Source organism: Pollicipes pollicipes, unplaced genomic scaffold (assembly GCF_011947565.3).
Source record: "Pollicipes pollicipes isolate AB1234 unplaced genomic scaffold, Ppol_2.1 Scaffold_5724;HRSCAF=6776_pilon_pilon_pilon, whole genome shotgun sequence".
NCBI lineage: Eukaryota > Metazoa > Arthropoda > Thecostraca > Pollicipedomorpha > Pollicipedidae > Pollicipes > Pollicipes pollicipes.
Window position 1 is genome coordinate 24,197,650 of NW_023596746.1, and position 26,449 is coordinate 24,224,098.

The 26,449-nt window shown below is 49.7% G+C and overlaps 1 protein-coding gene and 1 long non-coding RNA gene across 2 annotated transcripts; one reads left to right on the plus strand and one right to left on the minus strand.

The window, feature by feature from the left end:
* Window positions 1-1,138: 1,138 nt before the first annotated feature.
* Window positions 1,139-7,455, minus strand: LOC119102366 (uncharacterized). The gene is made up of 3 exons (XR_005094688.1): window positions 7,410-7,455; window positions 5,395-5,621; window positions 1,139-1,260 (listed from the first exon to the last, which is right to left on the minus strand). It is a non-coding gene; the product is annotated as an uncharacterized LOC119102366 (long non-coding RNA).
* Window positions 7,456-16,758: 9,303 nt separating this feature from the next.
* On the plus strand, window positions 16,759-26,033 carry LOC119102852 (methyl farnesoate epoxidase-like). The gene is made up of 2 exons (XM_037226302.1): window positions 16,759-17,978; window positions 25,875-26,033. The coding sequence occupies exons 1-2, from the start codon at window positions 16,779-16,781 to the stop codon at window positions 26,031-26,033; spliced, it is 1,359 nt and encodes a 452-aa protein (XP_037082197.1). The 5' UTR covers window positions 16,759-16,778.
* The last annotated feature ends 416 nt before the right edge of the window (window positions 26,034-26,449 follow it).

Consider the following 26,449-nt stretch of genomic DNA (forward strand, 5'->3'; position numbering starts at 1 on the left):
CAAAACACTCCCCAGTCGACCTGCACGACGACCAGCCGACAGCCCAGCACGCAAATGTAAATGTCAGAAGCTAGCAAGTGACAATGCACCGATGGTCGTGTGATTGCGCGGGCATGCACTGAGCTCGACCCATCCCTGCCATACCTGCAATAACATACATTGATACTACGGGCAGTACAAAAAATACCAATCTTGCAGACTGTTCCTTAAACTGTCGCAAAGAATACGCAAATTGTGCGTTTTGCTGTCAACTGTCTGAAAAACAAATCTGAGCCAAGGTCCGTGCAAAACTTGGCTTTTAGAGCGCGTCACCTGCATAGTCACCTGCATAGGCCATTTTTCATACGCACAGTAGAGTACACGACCGGTACAACAGCTAATGATCAGTGATGTAAATACGCTTGAAAGATACGCCATATATATATGAATATTATATTACAAACATTCCATCTTCATACACTACGAATTGTTTCGTTCCGCCCCCCCCCCCCCCCCCCCCTCCATAGCTCGGTTCACTAAAGCGCTTGATTCCTAATCCACCCGGAATCTGGTTCCTGGTTTCGAAACCCTGCAAGTGCTGGCTATTTGCTCGCCGGTGGCAGCACCTGCTAAGGTCACATAAGGTCACAGGGCGGGGCACACTGTGCCGGTCATTGCTGAATGTTTAACTTTCACAACAAAATGCCGACGTGTTGAACTGGAGTAACACGATCACATAGCGAGGTCAGGGTTCCCACAACAGGCACTGCTTAACAAAAGCTCAGGCCCAAGAAATTGATTCAACCGAAAATTCGAAAAGTTCAAAACCGATCCGGATTAAATTTCAGAACAGAATTGACGAAATGCCAAAAAAGCAACCTAAAACACTTCGTTCATACAATCATTTCGGCCGTCTTCCATATTCCGTGACGACGCGCGACCCCATCCATTCAAGGGCCTAGCTATGCACGGAAGTCACATTGTGTCTGCTTAGAGCATATATCCATCCCAGGGCCTAGCTATGCACGGAAGTCACATCGTGTCTGCTCAGCGCATATATCCATCCCAGGGACTAGCTATGCACGGAAGTCACATCGTGTCTGCTCAGCGCATATATCCATCCAAGGGACTAGCTATGCACGGAGTTCATGTCGTATCTGCTCAGCGTATACCTACCCTGTCCGGAGGATTGGTGGGACGTCGAGATATCATCGAGGAACCTCTCTATTTCGTCCAGGTCGACCAGCTTCGGGGAGCGTTGTTCTCCGACGTGCTGGACATCTGTGGTCAGCGAGGCATGTTAACATCATCATCGACGTGGGATCCCGCACAAACACAATACACAAATAGCATACGCTCCCCCGCATCTGTGCACACTGCATGTCGTTGATATGGCGTTGGTTATGCTGGTGTCGTTACATTTTCTGATATGCGATAAAATTATCAGCAATGGGCAAAGCTTGCGCTCACCAGCTAAAGGGGCCTGCGAACATTACCACGAGGGGTTTCCGATGCAATCTTTCAACAAATACACGCATGATTCTGAAAACTTCGCCCACCAGGCATTTCAAATTTGTACACCTCCAGTACATAGACGCCAACCTGCATACGTAAATAGTTATGATGATGAGCTACGAGTCACGTAATAGACAAGGTAGTCCAATTAAGGTGCCTTTGTCAGGCTGTCGGCCGCGTTTCGAGTTTTGGCGCCAGATAAGGGATGATCGCAACGGCATATGCAAAGGCTGTGATGGAAAATTTTTGCATCGTTTAATGTACATTATGACGCTACATCACTTCAACAAGAAATGAACAACAAGAAACATCATCAAGATCAGCAAGAAATGAGCGTCAATACATCAACAAGAAATGAACGTCCTCGTCCTTCCCACCTCAGCTTGCTCGAACCCTCCATTACGTGCACCACAAGCGCTACCAAATTGTTTATTTCGCCGCTGCGGCACGTGCAGTTCTTGAGACAGTTGTGTACATATGCCCAATTCGTGTGACTCGATTTACCTAGTCACGGATCGCAGCTATTGATAAGCGGCTACAAGTGGGCAGGTGATTCACTGGGTGGGGAGATGTCACCAGGGGTTTCACCTTCCGAAATAGGCGGAGCAGGAGCCAATTAGGTTGAACAAACCTCCCCCAAAACCGATTTGTACTCTGGATTTCGACCACTTTAATTTGCGGCCCCGATGTTAGACTTCAATAAACTTTTTCAGACCTCGTAGAATCCAAACTTGTTCTGCAGCAGAGGAGTGATTTCCCCATGCAAAGCGATGTGCAGCTGCATTTTTGCAAACAGCTCATAATGGGGTGTTATTGACAGAAAAAAACGTCTGAGGCTTTCGATCAGGTCATGTTTTTGCTACGAAATCGTTCCATATATATATATATATATATATATATCACCTAGTGTTTGATTCGATCCAAAGGGTTACAACTTGCACGATAAACACGGAGATGCGGCAAAAATGATGGCACGTCAAGAGCCAGAGAATAGTTTGCAAAGTCAAAACAAAACCCTCTTCTTCACATTGGTCAAGTTGAGGCACGAGCGCAGCACGGCTTCGGGAGGCCATACTGGCCCGCGGTAGGTGGTTCCAGGACGAGGCCGCACGGTATGAAAATACCCTTCGTGACATGGACAGCCTTCCGGAGCACCAAACATCGCCGACTTCGTGACGCGCTCACTCACAGCGGTCCGAGCGGTGGACAGCGGCCGGACCGCCATCGGGGTGCGGGGGTCATTCAGGGCCCTGAAAACGCCAGTGTGGTTGCGGCGCAAAACACGTCACTGATACCGCGCCAGCCCCGCGACCTTACGACTGGTGAAAAAGAATCTCGACTTCGCGCCCCCGAGACCATCCTGGCTGCAAAATTTACCATTTTTACGCCAAAAACACGAAGAGATTCATTACGATCAGGGAACGGTGCTACGACTGTTTTATGTGGGACGGCCTGGCCACGTGTGGACGAGAGACTGTCAGGGCCCATATTAACATTTCAATTGGGGGGGGGGGGATAATCTCCACCAGTGACCGTCATATCCCCGCTCCATCCCAGCAAACCGCGCATCCCCCTGCAAGTCTTGATTTGCCGGCAGCTCACGCCCCACAAGTTCTTTGAAACGGTTCCGGAAGAGATCGAAGTCGTGGTGTATGCATGCATTCTGTAAGTGGCCAAGCGTTATAAGGCGAGGTAGCTGTTCTTACATAAAAAGAGCAGAAGCCAACTATGAGCAATAAGCCGCTTTGGAAACGTCTGACAGGTTTATGTCAGACAGGATAGGTCAGACGGGCATAGACAGGCGCGCAAAATTTCTTACGTACCTAAAAACATAACATCGCATGCTCTCGACCTTATTTGCATGTGTACACGCCTGCCAGCTGCAATTTAATTGGCGCAGATATGCGCCAAAATTTGGTCAAGGATATGGCGAAAATATGCCACTCATGTTTGTGACAGGTCTGCTGGATTTCATTCATTCCGTTTGGTTCGATTTCATGAGCACTTCATGGAAGTGCAATAATCATGCAAGCGACGTCCATCTGTCCTATTAACTTGGTACCTGACGTTTGGAGACAAAGACGGTTTGCCGCTCGGATCATTTCATGCAAGATCACAATACTTACGTTAAGATTTTGTCGATCTGGGATGTGGCTGACTACTCTGATCGCGCTCAGTCGACACCTATTGCTGCGTCGTTTTCCGGAGGGACGGGGTAGGGGGACAAGGGGGCAGCTTCCCATGTCCCCTTTGTTTTCACGCCCGCGCTTACTTCCCTCGGCTGTCGCGTGATGCACTTCCTTTTACGGCGCAGCGTGTCACGGTCTGTGCAAACATCGTCTATGCTAGGCATTGTTAACTCATGGTTATTAAACACGAACAGTTTGGTGGTGCTTGGACATTTTTGGACACGCACATGCACTTGAACAATTGTCGTGAAGTTTCCTTGCACACCTACGCATCGGTGGCAAAAGGCAACACCGTCATGCAATCCCGATTTTTGCGATGACTCCAAACGTATGGCTCACATCTATGCGTCCAAAACAGGGGATGAGTACAACTAACAAAACTGAGTTCGGTTTTTAGGTAACTCAAAACCGAGTTCAGTGTGCCGCAGGCGTGCAAAATTTATTTCTATAGCACGACGCGCAATCAAGCCGGCGATTGAAGCGAGTTTCACCTTTTATACACGGCGTGCAACATGACGCGCGAGCGTACCGTTCCAGCGACGGCCTGCGCTCGGCTGTCGACCTGCTCACCGCGCCTTCTTTCGCATGCCGGAAATTTCAAGCCAACCATGTCGTCTCTAATATTGCCGTTGCATTTCTGCCCGTCCTACCACTGGCGCAATGCTTGATAACGCACGGCTTAGTCTGATCCGCAATCCACAGGTTGTCGAATAATCACAGCTCCGACATCTTCGATAGCGCCAAGTGTCATTGAATAAATTGTCTGCACATACAATCCCACGATCATCCTCGATCTGCGATCCTACAATTCGTACACTGGCGCCATTCACGTGAATCAACGTTCTACAAATGGTGATCCCAAAGTTCATCGCTGCTCACGCAACAAAGGGAAAACCTTTTCGACGGCTTGAATGCCAGTCAACTTGTTCTACCACACATACCATTACAGTAACCCTACGGGTTTAAAAACCCACTATCGTAAGGCACTCATCAATCCCCGCACGGAGTTGTCAGCATGCGTACGCACTCCTCACCGGTGTACACACGTGCTGTGAGAATGTCCGGCTCTTACTGCCCTCTTATTAACCTGGACAAAGTCAACAAACAAAGGAACAGACAGACATACGTAGACAGCCGCATATTTTTAGACTCGGGGCATGATATGGCAGCTTCGTTTGAACACGAAGTCAGCACAGAAATGCTGCGCGCCTTCCTATTGTAGCCGGACTTATTCTGCAGCCCGAGGTCTTAAGTTAATTATAACAAAGATCACTTGGCCCTAATAAAAAAACAATCGAAAAATAGAAGTTGTTTAAAACTGCTGACACGACAGAAATGCCGGTGAAATACGCAGATTACGCTTTTGTTATCTGGAATTCGACTGGCCCTATCCCAATTAAATTTCCTGCAAAGTTTGGAAATGAGTCATTTTTGCCAAACTTTTACTGTTTTTATTTGGGGGGGGGGGCATCATCCGGTTGTCCACACCCCACCCACCCCCCCCCCCACCCACACACCCACACACCCACGCACCCACGCACCCACCCGCCCACGCACGCACGCACGCACGCACGCACCCACCCACCCATCCATCCACCCTTCCACCCACCCACACTCATTGGATGCATCCTTGACAGCCTGCGGTAATCATTCAGTTTCACTCCAGCATTGAACACAGGGTGCAGTTGACTTCAACAGCACGCAGATTTACCTTGCTCCGTTTCTTCTGACCCGTCCTCCTGCTCATCTGACGTGCTGTCTGATGTCTGGTCACAGTCGGACTGCGACTGTCCCGAGGCTTCATCGGAACAGGCGGCACCAGCGGACCAGCCGCCGAGCCGCGGCCGACCTCCAGCTGGCTGGTCAGGCCCATGGTTCAGCAGCTCCGGCAGCAGCTTGATCAGGCTGTCCGAGTCCATCATGCCAGTGCTGGTACACCTGAAAGAAAAGACGCAGTTTTGGCGTGGAGTGGCTGATAGCTCATGTGGCTGTTTACTGTGCAAATTGTAACCAAAATCCTGGGGCCAACATTGCAAACAAATGTGCCATGTCCTAGACATAAGCCTGACACCCAAAAGAGATGTGAGTCTCTGATCCCAAGACCCCATAAATATCCTATAAGAACCATGTAAGATCCTGGACCCACCCTTACCATCTGGACACATGTATTTGATGGAAAAGTGTGGAAAACAGATGTTGGCCTAACCTTACTTGCAAAAATTATCCCATCAAGTACTTCTCAAAGATCACTGCTAAATCAGCCATATAGAATGGAGTTTTAATACAGTGAGCATTTCAGTTAGTTTTGGTCTGCTCACCATAAATGTAGACTAGCTGTGCTGTGGACTACATGGATATTGGGTCTTCATTCTTCTCATCTATAATCTTTGTTGCTTGCAACACATGCGCCTATGTTTGCATCACATATGCCACCCAGCAATTTTGTACACAATGTGCATATCCAATAAAAGTTACAAAAAGGGTAAAAACTAATAAGGTTCATGCCCCATTGGTGCCCAACACATGTTCACATTTGTCAATGTTTTCACTGTTGAATTACTATGTGAAACAAATGAAGCCCATTTCATGCCTTAAAATAGGCAGGTAGGCATACACAAGTGTGGTTATTGCATCACATTTCTCACCAATTAAAAAAGGGGAGCTGCATGCATAGTTGCCAACTCAACTGGGTGCCAGAACTATTAGCCAAAAGCAACAAATTAATGTTAACTATTTGCAGTTGGCACATGCCAAGTCTACAAAACATAGCGGCCAGATCTCAACAGCATCTTGGCACATGCCTGGGGCATGGACAAACAATGGAGCACCTTTCTGAAATTTTGAGGTGAAGTCCTAAAATAAGCAAGCTATGCCAAGGGTGTACCCAATGGCCACTGCAGGGTTAGGGAGTGTGCCCTTCTGCCATTTTCACAAAATGTGGATATGTTCCCTACAATCTTGCCTACAGAAGGCACATTTCTTCATACTGTCCCACTGCATATGTTATTATCAGGGTCAGTTTCTCCTCCAGATTACAATTTGGCCCATATCATCGTGATTTCTCCCCAACCCTTATCTCAGAGATATGGTTACACCTATCACCTATGCAAACATGGGCAGGTCATGCTAAATCTCCAGTCTGTAAATCATTGCATATTAAATGAAATATTGTTATGGCCGAGGAGGGGCACAACTTTTGAGTTGTGACAGGTCATCAAGATTTTGTGGCTAAAACCATTGCATTGGGGCACTGAGAGCATCATAATGTATTTTGTGACATATAACACTGGTGAGGACACATAAAAAACACCAAACCTGGCTATAAATCATCTTCTGTGGCAAGGGAGGTTAAACATATGTGCAGAACATCTCATTGACATGTTGTCATGGTTTGCAGACTGGCTAACAGTGGCCTACCTGGGAGTCTTAATACTTAGGGTGTATGTATAGTTAAAAGAAGTAGCTCCAAATGTCTGGCTCATGCCCACAATACGGCAGCCCGCTGCTCCAATTAGTATAGCACTTTAACTGCCCCCAACTTCTCAAGGTCATTGCTTTGGTTGCGGTCTGGCCTGATCTGCACCAGTGTACTTTGAAACATCCAATTTAAAAGCCACAAGCTCACATTAATGTGCCCAAAACCGAATGGTACAGTCGCAACATAATAGGAGCCTGCCTGGTGACTTGAAATATCACCTCAAACCACAACTTGGCATTCAATCTCACCGTTTACATGCCCTCCGTCCATGTTGTAGGCGCGTCTTGTTTTGATCACACGTTTCGAAGTAAGCGCTCAAGGTTAAGCAACAGAAAATGCTAAAGGACTGTCATTGCAAAGAAGACATAGTGAAATGCTGAAAATTAATCTCCAAGCTCCTAGATTGCGATGCAACTCATGACCTGGCTTACATGAATGGCAGACCAATGTCCTCGTAGCGATTTGCGCGTAATGAGATTGGTTGATTACTTTGGATTTTGGGTGTTGCGACTTTTCGTTATATGACAACTTGGTTTAGAGTTTAGCACACACCGCTTATAGAACAAAATGACGACTTTTTAAGAAACATTTAAGCGGCGTGCACATCATATCTGCGCATTGCATTTGTCTGCTGGCTTGTCATGGACATATTTACGTACAGCACATCATATGTCCCATTTGAGGATAGTTCGTCAGTGACGTCGCCGAAGAGGAATTGCCCCACCCAATCTGAAAAATATTGCTCTAAATCGGGAAAAAATCCAGAAATTTGGGGAAAGTCTATGCAACTTTTACTTGCTCTTTGGTTTTATCCCTCAAACGTAAATCCAGACATCTATTGCCGCAAGCTAAGACTGCAAAATTTGTAGTACTAACCCTGGTCGGCTGCAAGCTGACAACGTTTCGCTTAGATCCTGAATTTCTGTATTTCAAAGCATTGTAGAATCATCGGATAAAAAAATGCTTCACACAGTGATTTTTTAGGCTTGAACTTAAACGTGACAGCAGTAAACGGCGTTTAGCGATCAAATATATTACAGCCCTGTCCCAGCGAAATATTTGTTTCCGTATAAATGTCCCCATTTTGGAACCCAAACCAGATCCATGATCTAGACGAACAATGCTGTGCATCCATAATCGTGGCCACGAGCATTGCTTTGCAAAGCCATTATTTCGGATTTCCCAAAATGTCATCACTCAGGGCACTAGTTTCGGACTGGCCGAGGCGATTTGTCACTTGCACTCTCCCGGCGACGCCACTGTGTGTCGCAGCATAGGCAGCCAGAGGGGAAAAGGGAGCACGTGCCCCCGCCCTCTTGATCCTTCGGAACCTACGATTCAGGCCTGAAAGGCCTGCCGGAGGTCGCGTTCATGGGCCCCTGCACGCAGGACCGGGCACTCCAATGCCAGCCAGAGGACCTTGCGCGTTCATCAGTGGCCCCCTGAGTCGATAAGGCCCTTTACGTCGGTTAAACATCACCAGAAACGTACAGCCGACTCCGTGGCAACATAGGCTTAAGGGTCCATTTCCCAGGTAGGAACAAAGACAGAGCCAGCGATTTACATGGGTCGAGGCTGCAGCGTTTGCCAGCGCCCGACGACGCCCGACGTCTGTGTTGGCCAGGAGTATCGTGTCAGCCAGAGGCAGTGTTTGAAGAGGCCCCAAGAGCCTAGAGAGCCCACGGGGTCCGCCGATGAAGGACCCAGTTGGAGGGTCTCAAGGTACGAAGGACTGGTCAGTCTTAGTTAGGGGCCCCGGCCTGCGGGGACGGGCCCAAAGATAGCGGTCAAAAGGGCCCTTTGCACCAATCGAGGGCCCCCTGTGTCGATACGGGCCTATATGTCGGTCAAGCACCACCAGCACAGCACATTCGGCTCCGTGTCGTTAGTGGGCCGGGATGCCCACTTCTCAATCAGCTATAAAGCCGGCACCGGTGATTTGCACTGGTCTGGGGCTCTGCATCTGTCAGGAGCCCACAGCGCCTAGCAGGGGGTTCCGTGCTCGCAAAGGCCCGAGCCAACCAAGGGAAGTGTTAGATGAAGCCGGAAGAAGGGCACGCGCGGCCTATCGGAACCGACGATCAAGCGCCCGGTTAGAGGGCATAAGGGTCCGAAGGACTGGCTGTAGGTCACATAAGGAATCGCGGCCCGTAGGGTCGTGACCTGAAATATAAGTCAGAAGTCCCATTGCACTTTTTGAGGAGCCCCTCAGACAATGCGGGTATCTAAGTCGGCCAGAGTTCACCAACATTGAATAGTCGGCTCCATGTCCGCCTGAGCCCTCGAGACCTTTTAAAGCTTAAAAGCCTGTTTAATAGTTTTGTGTACTGTGGAATATTGTTTTCAACAACAGGCGCGCTGATAAAATGAGCGGTATATAGGATGGCAAGCGCGAGGATTTTGATATGCAACAATTCACAGTGCGTATTACTATTTCAAGCTCGTTTGTGTGCTGGAATGAGTCCCAGCCAGTTCAACTGTACTAAACAAGGCCATACGAGCCCACGAATAGTGACCATCTAGAGGTACCACACCACAATTATTTGTGGTGCCAATTTGTCATAGATAACTCGATACAACCAGGTACCTCTTTAGCCCAAGTGTATCTGAACACTACATAAATCGCACACAAGTTGAGTTGAGTCCACTTGGAGCAACAATAGCCGATAAGTTCAAGAGGCCTAAGGCGGAACCAAAATGGCTAGACAGCCAGAACATGCTATCAAATACCCAGCTAGCTATGGGGATGACCCGCAATTGCATAAGGATCTGAATTTGGGAGCGATCGCCATCTTGGAGGTTTTTGAGTCTCTCGATGGTTTTAGGCGAGTTTTTTTCGATTTTATGATCGTATCAGTAGATCAGCTATGTTCGTTCCTGTGCGACAGTTTTTTCATCAGCTACTTGCGCAGTGCATATACTGAAACTGTTAACAACGAAGGTCAAGGCTAGTACGTTGAGTTGTCCACCTAATTAGCAATTCGATTCAGCTTCTCTTCTTTTGTATGGTTTGATTACGTTCATTACTTGGGGGCCCACAGTGCTTAACAGGGTATTCTGTGTCAACAAGGGACCTCAAATCTGTCGGGGAAGTTTGCTTAACAGGGACGGGTCGGGGGCCCGAATGACAGAAGGCTTCTTGCGTTGGTCGGGGTTTTCTAATAAGCAAAAGGAAACATAGGAACTTATGAGGAGTACTCACATTGAGGCAATGGAAGGGTTCTGTGCCAGTCGAGGCCCCTGTGCCGATTGGCGGGCCCTCCAACCTAATTCCAGGATGGACCCGTCTAGCCGGACTGGGGTACATGTGCCAATTATTTGATCACCTGCGGCGATCAGGGATGCTGTTGCATCAGTCAGGGTTCCTGCGTCGATCCGGGGTCAACTACGCGGGTCAAAAGGTCTCCCGCGTTACGGCGTTAACCAATGTGGTGTGACGTATTCCTCTAAGGGCCTCCGGATCGGCCAGGGGATCCCGTCCCGTGTCGCCAGAATGACGACCGGAAGACACGCCGCGGTGGGAGAGAGTGACCTTTCAGCCCTTGACTTGTAATAATAATGTGTTCCGCTTGGTCGTTCCGCTCAAGGGACCCCTTTTGCAGAAAAAAGAAGAAGTGTCATTAGCGTTGAATGGAGTGGATCGAAATGGCTAAAAAAACGCACAGGACCACCCAATGTTTGTCTTAGAACGTTCATTCCTTTGCTGAATCGACTACAGAAACAAATAGCATCAAAAGATTTGAGTCTGCACGCCGGATGTCGATAGTGTATTGGTGAACGCGCCCTCTTAACCACCGCGCGCTTGGGAAACCATAAATACGGGGTTCGATACCCCAAGGTACCAGGGTGAGAGGCAGGCGGCGCCACATAGCGTCAGCGGCTGAGTGCGTCGTAAAGCCCAAATGACACGCGGGCAGTCTCGGGTAGCAAGGGCAGCGATGACCCGGGCTGCAGTTTTTGTAAAACCGAACGACGTTGGCTCTTGCAATTAACGCCAAGCGGCGTGTGTCGTGCGCGTAACAACAGCCATCTTAAAATAATGCTTCTAAATGCTTTTCAAAATTAATTCGCAATGTTCGATGATAAGACTGGGCGAATCTTTACTACATATTTGGGGTTTTTCTCCGGACAGATGAACATTTACAGCAACAATAAATATAAGGATTCTAACTTAACAGTTTCAGTTCCACCACAACATTTCAGCGCTACTTCGCTCTGCTGTAAAGGCCAATCCGTTATTATCATCAATCTAAAAATCGTGCTGCTTAAATATGCGCCTGCAATATCTCCAAATGTGCGATGTTATGTCCCAAAACATTCAAAGCTTGTTCTTTCAAATGCGTCATCATTTTCTTCCACCTGTTGACCACGACCTAGTGTTAGCCACGGGACCGACGCTGCGCGTCTTGGGGAGACTGCAACGCGTGGAGTGGAGGGTTTTGTCGCGAAGATATGTGAGCCCGCATGCTCAGAACTACGTCACATAATTTGTATCACTCATGGGCGTAGAAACAGGGGGGGGGGGGGGGGGGGGGGCAGGGGAGCCACGCCCCCCCCCCCCCACACACTTTTCAAGGTGGGGGCAGCAATGTTACCTGCCCCCCCCCCCCACACTTTTCAGATTAAGGTTGTGTCTAGCTTACTTTTGCACCACATTGAAATGTACGTGCTTATTTACCTAGTTCACCAGCCATCTTCCTCAAGATGTGTCATCTTTTTCGTTTGCTTATTGGGCATTTCTCAGTCTGACAGCCGCAGGCCGACGCCACGCGGCCTATGGAAACTGCAACGCCAGGCGTTCAGGCTGTTGTTGCTAGGACTTGCGAGCGCGTATGTTCAAAACCATATTCCTTATTTGTTTATCAATAATCAATTCTGACTGAACCTTGATTATTTCAAGACAAACATGGAGTAGCCATTTTAATACAAGCTTTGGACCCCATTTCATCTACAATCGACGTTCAGGGATTTCTCAATATCTCTGAAGAAAGTAGAAAAGCACGGACGGAACTGGAGCCTGTGTGACAATTATTGGACCACCTGTGGCGATCAGAGATGCTGTTGCGTCAATGAGGGTTCCTGTGCTGATCCGGGGCCAACTGCGCGGGTCAGAAGGCCTCCCGTGTCAGGAAGGGGAACAATGTGATATGATATATCCATCCAATGGCCTCCGGATCGACCAGGAGATCCCGCCCCGTGTCGCTAGAATGACAGCCAGAAGACTCTTCGCGATGGGACGGCATGGCCCTTCAGCCCTTGACCGGAACCGATAATGTGCCCTTGGTGTTCTCTTCAAGGGGCACCTTGCCCGGAAGCAAGTAAGGGGCCTCATTATTGTTGTGTAGAGAGAATGTCTCATTATTATTGAACAGAGTAGGCAGAAATGAATCAAAGAAAAAACGGACAAGGCCATCCCATGTTTGCCCAAGAACGTTTATTTTTTCAGAATGGATTAGTGAAAAAATTCATCAAAAGGTTCCAACATGTCATCAACATGCCCGCCCGCAACCTCGAGAGCAAGGACAGCGATGGTCTGGGTTACAGCTTCCGTAAAACCGAACGGCGTCGGCCACTGCTAGCGCCGCCAGACGGCGGGCGCCATGTTAATCTGTCTTCTGGACAGATAAATAGTTACAGAAATACGAAAAATAGAGAATCTACCTTCATTCTTCCAGTTCCACCACCATATTCCAGCACCATTTTGCGATGCTTTGAAGGCCAATCCGTTCCTATCATCAGTCTAAAAATCGCACACGTGAATATGCGCCCAGACTGCCTTTTAAATGTGGAATTAGATGTCCTGAAGCGTTCAAAGGTACTTCTTTCAGACGCGTCATCATTTTCGTCCACCCGGTGGCCTACGGAGACTGCAACGCCTGGCGTCGAGGTTCTTAGAATTAAGGTTTGCGAGTACGCACGCTCAAAATTATGTCACGTAACTTTTATTGCTAACCGATTCAGGTGTTTAAAAGCAATTATTTCAGAACCGTTATCATTTTCGTCCACCGGTGGACCATGACGAAAAGTTAACCACCGAGCTGGCACTCCATGGACTATGGAGACTGCAACGCATGGTGTCGAGGTTTTTGTTAAGATTTGCGAGCGTGCATGTCAAAATCCACATTATATAAATTGCATCACTAATCGATTCTGACTGAATGTCTAAAATATCCAGACAAATATGGTTTGGTGATGTTGATACATATTGCTGACGACTCGATCTAAAATCAAAATTTTCACCCTAAAATTTCGATAAATCATATCGATCTACAACCTGCCTTCGCAATGTCCTCAATGTGTCTAGAACGCAGATAAAACATTATGAAAAAGCTTCTTAATTCTATCGGTTTAGAAAGAGCCCATTAAGCCATTGCAAATTAAGAACATCGATGATTTATTTCATGCAGTTGATAACCTCTGGTTTCTGCAGTTTATTGACCTTAACAAGCACTCGGGTGGGTGGTCAAATTTACTCGCCTCCAGACGGGTTTTCCAGAATGGATTTCCGAACGGCGCGGCGCAGTCGCCCCATGGTTTGCATGGCCGTAGACAATTGAATAGCGGATCGTTTGGCATCAAAAATTTAGATGTACTTTGTAAGGTCACTGAGCCAGAGTCGGGCCATGGTTTCAGCGAAGTCAACTTCTAGGGAATCGTCCAGTCTGATGCAACAATGGAGTGTTAGACGAAGCCATACATCTCTGAGATGCTTTCTTAGGCAACACAAATAATGAATCAGCTAATCACATTGACCTAAGGTCAGGTATAAAGGTCAGACCAAGGCCGAAACCAAACTGTGTTCTTACTCTAGGGCTTGCCTTATGGAATAGTTTTTGGCGCTCATTTCGAATTCACTGATGGCAGGAACCGCATTATAATCTGTCATGCACTTCTTAGAGGTCATAATAGGTCATTGGCCTAAAATGACCGAAGTCAACATTCTGTTTTTAAAAAAAAACATACTGCCTAGCGTAATCTTTCTCGCTTATTAAAATGCCTAACTCAGAGCAGTCTTGTATGATTTTGGCCACCATGACCTCCAAAAGGTCAAATAAGGTAACTGACTTTAACCAAACATGTGACCTTTTGCCTGAAAACAGCTATCTAGGTTCCGCGGGCCCCTAGAGACCAGCCTGGAATTTGATCCTGTGTGACCTTATTTGACCCAAAAGTCATGACCTAGGAACCTTAAACTATGACCTAAGTGAGTTAGCGTACAGGTCAACACACCCTGTGGATTTGGTGTCTCTAGCTCCCTTAGTTCCCGAGATCTCAGGGGCGGCGTCAAATTGACCCCTCACCCGAGCGAAGGGTATCTAGCCTCCCACCCGGGCACGTGTTAAAAATGTAAACAGAATTTTTCAATTTTTTTTTACTTGATTTCACAGTAGCTTCTGGTTTTTGTTCTAGTTACAACGTAAAATAACAATGAAACGAAGACAACCGTGTATCTTGTTAACAACTAATCCAAATCCGGGGATATTTTTGTTGGGGGGATCACCATGAAGGGTCAACCCCGTGTTTCTCTTAGCAAGGCTCTGGCTACCCCCTGCCTCCACACAAGAGCAGATCAAGCATTTACGTTGAATTACGGACGATTAAATGTCCGTTGGGCGCACTCAAACCTAAAGTAGACAGCTTCCCGGCGGCATTTTCTGGGGTGGTGTGGTGTAAGGGAAGATAATTCGGAAAAAAGCACTGTTGCAGGTATCCCAACACATGTTTTACATCACAATCAGCACCAATGCTGATCCAGAAATGTGCCAGCGGGATGTGAATGTGTGTGGAATGCTGATCCAGAAATGCGCCAGAAATGAAGCGGCCATACCATCAGTTCGCGGTCAGTCATTCGGAGACAGCTGGGCCAGGACAGTGACCACCGACGGTGGGCGGGAGCGGAGCTCAGACGAGGAATATATGACAGAAGGACCTTCATTCTGTGGCTTGGTTTTCAGAGAAGAATCTTCAATTCTATGGCTTTTGTCACATGGTTTTTGTAGTCTGAAGCTTCCGAATTTGTTTTCGCCTAAAATGCCGCGACAAGGCTTATCTCTTGAAAAGCAACCCGCGAAATGAAGGCGCATGTAAAATCTGCTGTGCTGGGAGCCATCGATTCACTTCCAAATTTCTCACCAGCCTATGCTTAGGCCATATTTTGGCATCTTTCCTGTGGAGATAGATGCCTCCTCAATAACCAAAAATGCCTACCTGCTCGTGGAATTTCGGCTCCCCAGGAAAGACAACGTTGAAGTGGATGAATAATATTGGGAAGCTGGATAGCCTTATTTCCCGAATGACATAGATGAGTCAGATAGGCAGGAGTGTGTGCCAGTGAAAATCGGCTCTAGATGCATATCTAGAATAGCAGTCATTGCATTTGAATAAAGAGCGATAACCTCCATCTCTTACGTTCTTACACCTATGGTATCACTGATAGATTCTAACTTGAAATTAAACATTCCATGTTCAATTGTTCAATGGACTTGAAAAGAGGTCACTGGACCATTGTTAAATGAAGCGGTCCAGCGATTTATTTCACGCAGTCGTTCGATGAATGATTTTTTGAGTTTACTGACTCTACACGTAGCGCAGACTTTATCTCGCCGCAGTGTCTTACTTCTAGTCCAGTTATAGAACGTAACAATTATAAATATGCATATATATATATATATATATATATATATATATAGATAGATAGATAGATAGATAGATAGATAGATATGATATCAAAGAAAAACATGCCGTCATTAACAAGTGGGTCACATCCGGCGAATTTTGGAATGCCCTTTTGCTACCAGAGATCCTTTTGTCAACTCTGTGCCCCCCCCCCTTGCCAACGCTCTAGCTGTGCGCCTGTTCTGAAGCAATTTGTCACTATGACAAGTCTCTCAGACCGTGGTCTTCGCAGAAGAACACCCTACGAACGCCTCTGAGCCGGCGGACGTGGCATGTAATGCATGATGGCTTGCGTAAACAGTTTCGGTGGCGCTCGCGGACGAGCAAGGCACGCGGAGTGAGAGAAACATGGTGCATGACGAGCGCCGCTGTGGAAGAGGTTGAACTGCTGCTCGGGCGTGAGGAGATATGCTGGTCTTCATCGCCTTGGCGATTCTGGTGTTGGCGTATGTGTGGGTGAGAAGACCAAAACGACCGGTGCGGTTTCCACCAGGTGCGTGCAGTTTTCATTGGAGCAGTGTGCCCATGTGTTTATTGCTGCGTAAATTTCTGCATCGTCTGGTCAGAATCAGGGTTGACAAAAGCGGACGGGATCCGTCACCGGATTCTTGAGCTCTAACCGGCCATTGAAGTCTTCCTTACCATGAAATGATTTTTGATTTCATCTCTTCACAGCACCATAAGACAATAACAATCGCAAGTTACAGTTAATCGCCTACTTACTACTGCGTTTGACCCACTGTCCCTTCAGATGATTCGTGCACGCTGCTTGTGGAGGACGGCTTACAAACAAGGGATTCGGCTGTCCAGCAGTGTTCGCAATAAATGTATACGAGGGGCAGGCTGGCTAAACGTTGTTTGTTTCAGGCCCACCGATGTTCCTGGTTTTTGGCAATTTGTCCGCTTCCGTGGAAACACTGAGGGGCAACTTTGCTTCTTTAATGGAAGCAAGTCGGAAGCAGTTCGGCGACATAGTGGGCTTCATCCCGCCGGCGGGCGAGAACGGGGTTCATCTGTTTCATTTCGACCACATAAAGGACGCATGTGCGAAGCAAGAATTTACTGGGAGACTAGACAACTTTCTATTGCTCTTGCGCAGCTATCATCAACAGCTCGGCATAATTTTCAGCCAAGGTGCCGCGTGGGTTGAACACAGACGCTTCGCCCTGCATCATCTGAAGGATCTCGGCTTTGGAAAAGTCTCCACGGAGTCGATAGTTATTGATGAGTTCGAAGAGCTCGCCAAAGACATGATTCGCGACATTGGTTCGCCGATGAAGGTCAACTGCCGCTTCCACCTGACGGTGCTGAACGTCCTCTGGCGTCTGGTAGCAGACAACAGATTCGACAGCCGCGACCCGGATGCCCAGACTTACATAAACACCGTCAACGAGTTCTTCGCGGTGCTCAATCCGCACAACCCGCTGCAGTTGGCACCGTGGCTGCGACACATAGCTCCGGAGTGGAGTGGCTACAACGCTGTGGTTCGCCACCGCAGCGTGACCACTGGCATGTTCAAGGAGCTGATCCGCGAGCACCAGCAGACGCTGGACCGCTCCAGCCCGCGCGACTTCATCGACCTCTTCCTGCTCGAGATGGAGGCGCCGGGCGCCGAGGGTCGCCAGTTCACGGAGCAGAACCTGACCATCATCGGCATGGATCTCTTCGTCGCCGGCATGGAGACGACCTCCACCTCGCTGAGCTGGGCGCTGCTCTTCATGGTGCTTCACCCGGAGGTGCAGAGCCGCGTGCAGCGTGAGATTGACGCCGTCCTGGGCGGCCGTCACCCCGCTTACGCCGATCGTCACGACATGCCGTACACGGCGGCCACGCTGATGGAGGTGGCGCGGCGGGCCACCGTGCTGCCGCGGTCGGTGAGCCACCGCGCTGTCCGCGACGCCGACCTCGCCGGCTACGCGATCCCCAAGGGCACGGTGCTGGTGATGCACCTGGACGCCGTGCACATGGACGCGGCGTACTGGGGCGACCCGCACGCCTTCCGGCCGGAGCGTTTCCTGCAGTCGGACGGCAGCTTGCGACGCGACGAGCGGCTCATCCCGTTCGGCGTTGGCAGGAGGATCTGTCTGGGTGAGACGCTGGCCCGCATGGAGATGTTCGTGCTGTTCACCTGCCTGTTGCAGCGCTTCAGCTTCATCGCGGCCCCGGGCCAAGAGCTCTCGCTGGACGGCAGGGAGAGTGTCGTCCGGCAGCCGGTGGAGTTCTTTGTGACGTATCAGGTCCGCGACGGGAGGTGAGCCGTGTTCTGCACAGACCTGTGAGCCGTGCTCTCGGGGGCTGCACAGAACTGTGAGCCTTGCTCTCGGGGCTGCACAAAACTGTAAGCCGTGCTCTTTGGCGCTGCACAGAACTGTGAGCCGTGCTCTCGGGCGCTGCACGGAACTGTGAGCCATTCTCTCGGGCACTGAACAGAACTGTGAGCCATTCTCTCGGGCACTGAACAGAACTGTGAGCCATTCTCTCGGGCACTGAACAGAACTGTGAGCCATTCTCTCGGGCACTGAACAGAACTGTGAGCCATTCTCTCGGGCACTGCACAGAACTGTGAGCCATTCTCTCGGGCACTGAACAGAACTGTGAGCCATTCTCTCGGGCACTGAACAGAACTGTGAGCCATTCTCTCGGGCGCTGTCCGGAATTATGCCCAAGCTGCTGATGATTCTTGCATGCCCTCTTAGATCTTCTTGCACTTACATGTGAACGTAGTTTGCACTGCAGAGCTTCATGTAGAACATAATCCTTAGTGGTGTACGGAGGGGTGCTTATATATCAGTGAGTGCTTGAAATTCAAATTCAGAAGTTGCCTGATGTGACCTGTTTGGATGTTTAGAGTACAGAATAATGATGTGGCCAACGTGGCTGTAACCCCGTTGCACTCACTGGTTCGACATTCGAATATGGAGAGTCATGGATTTTATGAAATTTACTTGGCTCATGTTACACGTAAGGCGTCCAGCCACTTGAACGTTCCACCATTCTGGACGCGTGCTGATAGTCAGATCTGGAATGACTGTGGCACATATTTGTGGGTGCTCGGCGTGCTTTGCTATGATTTTTACACGCCTCTTGACCAAGAATTCTACTCGCTGCGAGAGCGCGTCGGTGACTGCGCATTCATCCTGATGTTACTGACACCGCCCAGGCTTCCCCACTCTCGCTACATCTCGCATACTCGCGACGCCTCATCTATCAGAGGTTACATGCACCAGCCATGACTGAACTTAAGCGCTCACCTGGTGGGGCTTTGTACGAGCGCCGAGTACACACCCGTATGATTGCCGAGCAAAAAAAAGTGGGAACAGTCTAACGGAAAAAGTCGACTGAAAATAGTCGAATGGGATAGAAGGCAACGGGGCAAGAGCCAAATCAGACAAAAGTTGAAGGACTGAATATCGAAATAAACCGATTGGAAAAGGTCAAAGGAAATAGTCTAAGCTCAAAATGTCGGAAGAGATACGAGTCGATAGGGCCAAAAGAAGAACTGGTTAAAAGCCGAAGGAAAAAAATCGAAAGGGAATCGGATCCGACAGGGATAAAAGTCGAATCATAAACAGTCAAAACGTGAAATGTCGAAGGGACGAGATGAAAAGTCAACTTGAGAAACAACTCGAAGGACAAAAAATCTGCAGGACTAAAAGGGGTTCAGCATGTATGTGAAAAAGCATGTAGCAAAATGAGCTAAGACAAAAGAGTCGTTGCGTTTGGTGCGTGGCACGGAGGGAGCTGGCTTTACTGCACAAAGATGTACCTGGAGCAGATCCAGTGGGATCCGCTACCTCGGCAGCCTTTGTCCTTTTCTGACAAGCAGATTTTGCGACGGCTCAGTGTTTATGCCTGTACATTTTCACTCGTGATATTTTGCATGCTCAGTGTCTGGTGCTGCTGGGCTATTTCAAATGTTTAAGTTGAGGATTTCTGGAAACCTTGGATGTCAGCATGTTACATATACAACGGTCCGCCGTATGCCGGGCCGAAAGTTAGGCACCACGGTGGACCCCTAGGTGTCCTAGGGGTAGAGAATTACGACTGTAGAGTTTGTTCAAGGGATGAACAATGGTCGTACAGCCATGCTCCTCCCTCCATCACTCTAGCTCATCCCCATCGATCTAATCACCTGCCAGCATTATCGTTGCTGTAAGACACCAGGCGAAAGCACAACTGCATTAAAAAAAAACAGTTTTTACGTTCCATGCAATGGGGTTCCAGGATAATTTACTAGCCCGAAGACCACATTCACTTTCGTCGTTGTGACTACATTGGTGTTGGGCTTTATTGAAGTACAGCCCAATGCTATCTAAAATGCGATATGGTGAGTGACAGCATCTTATCTGCACATATATGGGACGCATCCTTCTTTTTCTGATCCCACTGTTATGATACATTAGTTGATTCATTTCCAGCTGTGTTTTGCCAATATTCGATAAATACGGGAAAGACTTGGCATCACGTGACATTAAAAGCACGAGACATGGTACGAAATTCGCCAGCCATTTTGTCTGAATGGGCCAGCAGCGAGCGACGGCGGACAGGGTGCCCGCGGACAAGCAGGGAGCAACGGCGGACGGGGCTGGTGACACCGGGGACCAGCAGACAGGGACCGTACGGGACTGGGGGCACTGGACACAAGTAGAAAGGGACGGCGGACGGGGTGCCCGCAGACAAGCAGGGAGCAACGACGGACGGGGCTGGTGACACCGGGGACCAGCAGACAGGGACCGTACGGGACTGGGGGCACTGGACACAAGTAGAAAGGGACGGCGGACGGGGTGCCCGCAGACAAGCAGGGAGCAACGACGGACGGAACTGAGGGCACCGGGGACCAGCAGACGGGGACTGTACGGGACTGAGGGCACTGGGGACCAGCAGACAGGGACCGTACGGGACTGAGGCACCGGGGACCAGCAGACAGGGGCCGTACGGAACTGAGGACACCGGGGACCAGCAGCGAGAGACGGCGGACGGGGTGCCCGCGGACAAGCAGGAAGCAACGGTGGACAAATTGCCATGGTGGCAGCGCACCTTGACTGCCCGTAGTGCTTTTGATAACGCTAGCGGCTGGACATGGTCGAAACGCCACTCCGATAACCGTCGCAGCTGCCTTTTTTCGTGAGACCTGCCTGGATATTCTGCTACTGATCTTGAAACACCAAAACGCATGTGATGCTCGTAATCTTTAATAGAAACTTGTGGTGAGGTTTCTGATTTATTTATAGTGTTGTGGGTGTGGGCAGTCGTTCTGTCTCACGATCTAAAATTTCTGCAATATTTTGACTTTAACATAAGCCTTGCAGGTGGCCAGTACGAAACAGAGGCATCAGTACTACGATGTAGTGATCATGCCAAAGCGTTTCAGTGCAATGTGTTTTATGCGCGGCATAATATAAAACACACGGGCCCACCCCACGCAAACCACCCTCACTGCGACCGTACAGAAACATTGCGACGCCAATGGCCATGGCCACGAGCGGCCCTCGGCAACATATCGCGCACAGTCAAGCTTGTAGACGACCTGTTGGTCCAACACGTACCCACCAGGAGCACGTGGCTGCGTGTCGCCGCTATCATGCGACGCTATGACGGGCGTGGCATCGCCTGGAGCCCGCACGAGGTCCAGTTCATGAGCAGAGGTCGGACTGCTGCGGCTTCCGCATCAGAACCGACACCTAGACATCGAATGGCGACAAAATCCATCAGACCATCGTCAGCTTCCCGCCACCTGAGAACATCAGCGACCTGTCGTATTTCGCGGGGCTCGCCAATCAGTTCGGTGGTCTTTCGTTAGAATCGCCAGCGCCACCTCTCAGATGGCGCTGGCAACTCTTACACCTCTTGAAGGTGCACCGCCCATGGAGCTGGACAACAGTTTTATGAATATAGTGCCAACACATTGATTGGATTGATTTCTGGTATCCGAGTCCGTGCTAAGCAGGGCTGGCTGCGGGAGCCCTGACAATACCATCAGATCTTAAGATTCTAGTCCAACGGCAGACTTTGATGGCGTAAGTTAGCGTGTCGCAATGTTCGGCATGGCTCGTCCCACCCCTGCCCTCATCTGACCTTGAGCGGCCACTGCCATCAGCTGCAGGCCATCCCAGCAAGGGACAAATGGCTCAGCACGAGGTGACCTTCCTGGAGCTGAAAAGCGCCCTGACTGCGCGGCCTGCCATGGTTTCTTTGACCCGAACCTTCCCACCCCATGCTGCGGACGGACGCCGCGTGGCGCGTGCCCGAGAATCGCGTATCTCCAGCGTCTAAGCTTCATCTGGAGGGCTGGCCCAATGCGGCTGAACGCTCCTCGCGATCACCAGGTGACGGTTCGCGGTGGTGGACCTGGAGTTCGCCGCCTGCCTGTCGCCATCCCCGAAATACCGCACGTATCTGGCCGGCTTGTCACACTTCGAACTGGTGGCTGATCGTCGCCTGCTGGCAGTGGCGTAGCCAGGGTTTTTTTTGCAAGAGGGGCCAAATCGAGCCCTAGAGACGATTTAAAAAGAGCCTTTTATGGGGACTCCTCGCCGCCATAGGGGTCTTTGAAATCGTGGATGGTCTTAGGCCCAGGGCATAATAACTCTTGATGCCTCAGGGCAGTTTTTTCAGAAGTCTTACGAGTGTCTTCAAGTCTCAAAAAGCGCCAGGGCCTTCTGTTCCAAAGAATTCCACGTTCTCCAAGAGTAGAGGCATTGCCCCCAAAGCCCCTCCAGTTGGCTACGCCACTACCTGCTGGTGCTGATTCGTAGCAATTGATTACGCCGCTGCCTGCTGGTGCCGATTCGTAGCAACTGGTTACGCCACTGCCTGCTGGTGCCGATTCGTAACAGTTGGTTACGCTACTGCCTGCTGGTGCCGATTCGTAGCAATTGGTTACGCCATTGCCTGCTGGTGCCGATTCGTAGCGATTGGTTACGCCGCTGCCCGCTGGTGCCGATTTGTAGCAACTGGTTACGCCACTGCCTGTTGGTGCCGATTCGTAGCAATTGATTACGCCGCTGCCTGCTGGTGCCGATTCGTAGCAATTGGTTACGCCACTGTCTGCTGGTGCCGATTCGTAGCAACTGGTTACGATACTGCCTGCTGGTGCCGATTCGTAGCAGCTGGTTACGCCACTGCCTGCTGGTGCCGATTCGTAGCAATTGGTTACACTACTGCTTGTTGGTGTCGATTCGGAGCAGTTTGTTATGGCACTGCCTGTTGGTGCTGATTCGTAGCAATTGGTTACGCTACTGCCTGCTGGTGCTGATTCGTAGCAATTGGTTACGCCACTGCCTGCTGGTGCCGAATCGTAGCAGTTGATTACGCCGCTGCCTGCTGGTGCCGATTTGCAGCAGTGAACAGCTCAACAACACCGAGAATCACCAGCCTCCACGGATGTGGGGGCGACTGACCGTGAGCTGTGGCTGTCAGTGGGTGATTTGAACAAAAAGGGTCGGGTCGGCTGGTGAGAAATTTACATTCCCTGCCGATGTTCCTCAACTATGATATCGTGTGCGCAAGGCTGCACCTTCCGCATGCACGTAAGAATATTTCAAATTCGACGTCACATCTGTGGAGATCAACGCTGGGGCCCTGCCACGTGCCAGCGTTGAGTGATACGCTGTCGTGGGGTGGACCAAATTAAACCCCAGCCAAAATTTGGCGAGCGTGTTGTGTCGGCAGCTGATAGCTCTATACCAGTGCCACCGAATGTACGCAGTCGCAGTCTTAAGGTTTAATCATAAGCATTTTCCGGGGCCGTCGTATTATGGCCATCGATCCACGTGCAGGCCATCCACCATTACCTTTGCACTGTCAGGGGTGATCTGCGAAAAGTTCACGTCTGCCCATAATGCATACACATGACAGTCCGATACTGTTCAAACGATATGATCGTGACCGCAGTATTTCATCTTCCGCGTACAAGTAAAAGGATTTAAATTGCACGCCATATCTGTGCAAATTACCATTCTAGCCCGCCTGCCACCATTGAGTGACACGCTGTAGGATGGTCGATCGAATAAAATCGAAAACGAAATCTGACGCGTGCGCTGTGCTGCAGCTGGTAGTTCCAGGCCAATGCGATCCAATGCAGAGTCCCAATCTTCCCATTGGATTGCCAGTATTTTACCGGGCCGCGATAGTACGGCCATGACTTCCGTGTAGGTCGGGCATCGTTAGCTCTGCGCTGTCAAGGCGGATTTGAGCTGCCAGCGTTGAGTGATGTGCTGTCTGGTGGTCAACCGAACAAAATGACATCAAAGTCGGGAGACTCGGGTGTGCTGACAGCTGATAGCCCAATGCTGGTGACATCGAATGCACAACTTTGCAATTTTTTAGCTTGGTAAAAAGTATTTTTCCACTGGCACCGTGTCATTGACATCGCTTTACGTGCTCCTCGGTGGCCGAAACTTGTGTGTGGTTGAAGGGTAGATTCAAAAAAGGTCCTATCTGCTGGTGCGATATTTACGTTGCAGACCCATAGTGATCCCACATCATCGCAAGTGCATGGTTGCAGCTTTCGCGCACAAACAAACATATATCAAATTGTGCCTCGTACCTGGGCAAATAGCCTCGCCGCCACCAAGAAACCATTGAGTGATAACGTTGTCGAGGGTCAACCGAATAAAATCAAAATCAAAATCCGAAAGCTCTGGTCTGCTGGCAGCTGATAGCCCGGTACCAGGTCAATCGAATGCACAACGATGCAATTTCTGGATTTCATTATAATTCTACCTTCCCGGGCTGCCGTATTATAGCCACAACTCTGCATGCAGACAGGAAATACCTCCATTGAAATCGGCCGGGAGCTTTCGGTTGAAATATAGTTCCTCGTTATTTGCGCCTGACTTTGACCTTGAAGGGTGACTTTGTGCGGTCATGACGCTTTGACGGGCGCTAGGTTATGCCCTGGAGAATATTCTGATCCTTGAAAACCTCCCTTCATTTCAGCCTGCATTCACCTTGAGATGACCTCGAAAGGTGTTAGGAATTTCTGACGATGGGAAGTTTATGCCTCGGTGAATATTCTGGACGTTAAACTCCGGAATCGTCTGGTACGTTTTCGGTAATATAGAGTTCCCTGTCATTTGATCTGGAATTTGACCGTAAAGGGTGACCTAGGGAGGTCAAAACTTCTTGACAGACAGTAGTTTACGTGCTGAGGATAATTTGGATGCTTAAGAATCCTAAAGCGGTCGGAAAGTTATGGGTGATATTGAGTGCCCCATCATCTGACCTCGATAGGTTGTCTTGTGAGGTCAAAACGTTTTGATGGATGTCTGTTTATGCGCTGGCGATCATTCTCCGTGCTGGAAAATTGATAACGGAGGTAAGTTTAGGGTGATACGAAGCTCTTTGTCATTTAGCCGAGTTTGATCTTGACGGGCGACATTGAGACGTCGGGACTTATTGACAGACGCCGGTCCAGGCGCTGGTGAGCATCATGATGTTTAGATATCCGAAACTTGCCGGCAACTTCTGGATGATCTGAAGTTTCTCGCCACTTTCTCGTCATTTTTCCCGATGTGACTTTGAATTTGTCCTCCAGGGTCACGTGCTAATGAAAAAGTCAGACGTGCTGTTCTCAAGCCATAGTTGGAAGCGAATGCGATTCCATCGAAATCGGAACTCGAAACTCGTCACTTAATAAATCACTACCAGTAAATGTCTGACTTCATGGACGTGAGAAGATCGGGATTTGTATGCAGTCTCCCTCCATGCCACACCACAATCGGCGTAATCCTAAATTGTGGACAAAAGTAGACGCGTGCCTACCCCTCTCCCCTTGTCGTGGAGTCCATGCCACCTAGGCACTGCACATGACCAAAAGCTGCGCCTGGTGATGGTCCGATCTGTTCGTGAAAGACCCTGGTACATATGTCTTGATACTATCTCCGGAGTTAGTTTCCGAGTAATATGAGGGTATGGCGTCCAAGAGCGAGATTAGAAGGTCACATGCCCTTTCCCATGACGACAAAAAGGGAAAGACATTTGCGCATGCCTCGATATCCACCACATTTACCGATTTCGTTGAGGTTAAATGCGATAAGTACAGAATGTCTGTAAATCGGGAGCAGGCCCCTCCAGATGTCTCCTCTCGGAGAGACATCGCAGGCGCCTATCGGGGGATCACCAGTGAGTACAGCTCAGCTCCGTCTCGACGCGTCCGCTCCCGGACTGAGGCCGAGCTGTCGCCGGACCGTTAGCCGTAACGGACAGCTTCCATCCCACCCCCAGGAAGGGGGAGAGGGCCTCCGCGGTCCGTTCCGATCAACACATCTATGCAGAGCGATACACAGACCAACTACGTCGCCGCTCGCTGCCGGACAGGTCGGCCATCCGGGTGGGCCCGAAACATGGAGAGGATGCCGGCTGGATCCGGGTAGGCTCGAAACATAGAGAGGATACCGGCTGGATCCGGGTAGGCCCGAAACATAGAGAGGATACCGGCTGGATCCGGGTGGGCCCGAGACGCCGCGAGGATACCGGCTGGATCCGGCTGGGTCAGAGGACAACGAGGATGCTGGTCGGAGCGTTGGAATCTGATCTGATATGTGCGTATGCTTTGTGTGTGGGCAGTATCAAAATAAGCGGTCGCACGCACAGACCTCCCCGCCTCCCC

What these genes read in the sequence shown, in the direction of transcription:
- LOC119102852 (XM_037226302.1), top strand. Translation starts at nt 16,779, where the DNA reads ATGGAAGCAAGTCGGAAGCAGTTCGGCGACATAGTGGGCTTCATCCCG. An exon ending in TGTTCACCTGCCTGTTGCAG is followed by an intron (nt 17,979 to 25,874) that starts CGCTTCAGCTTC and finishes GTTAAATGCGAT; the next exon opens with AAGTACAGAATGTCTGTAAA.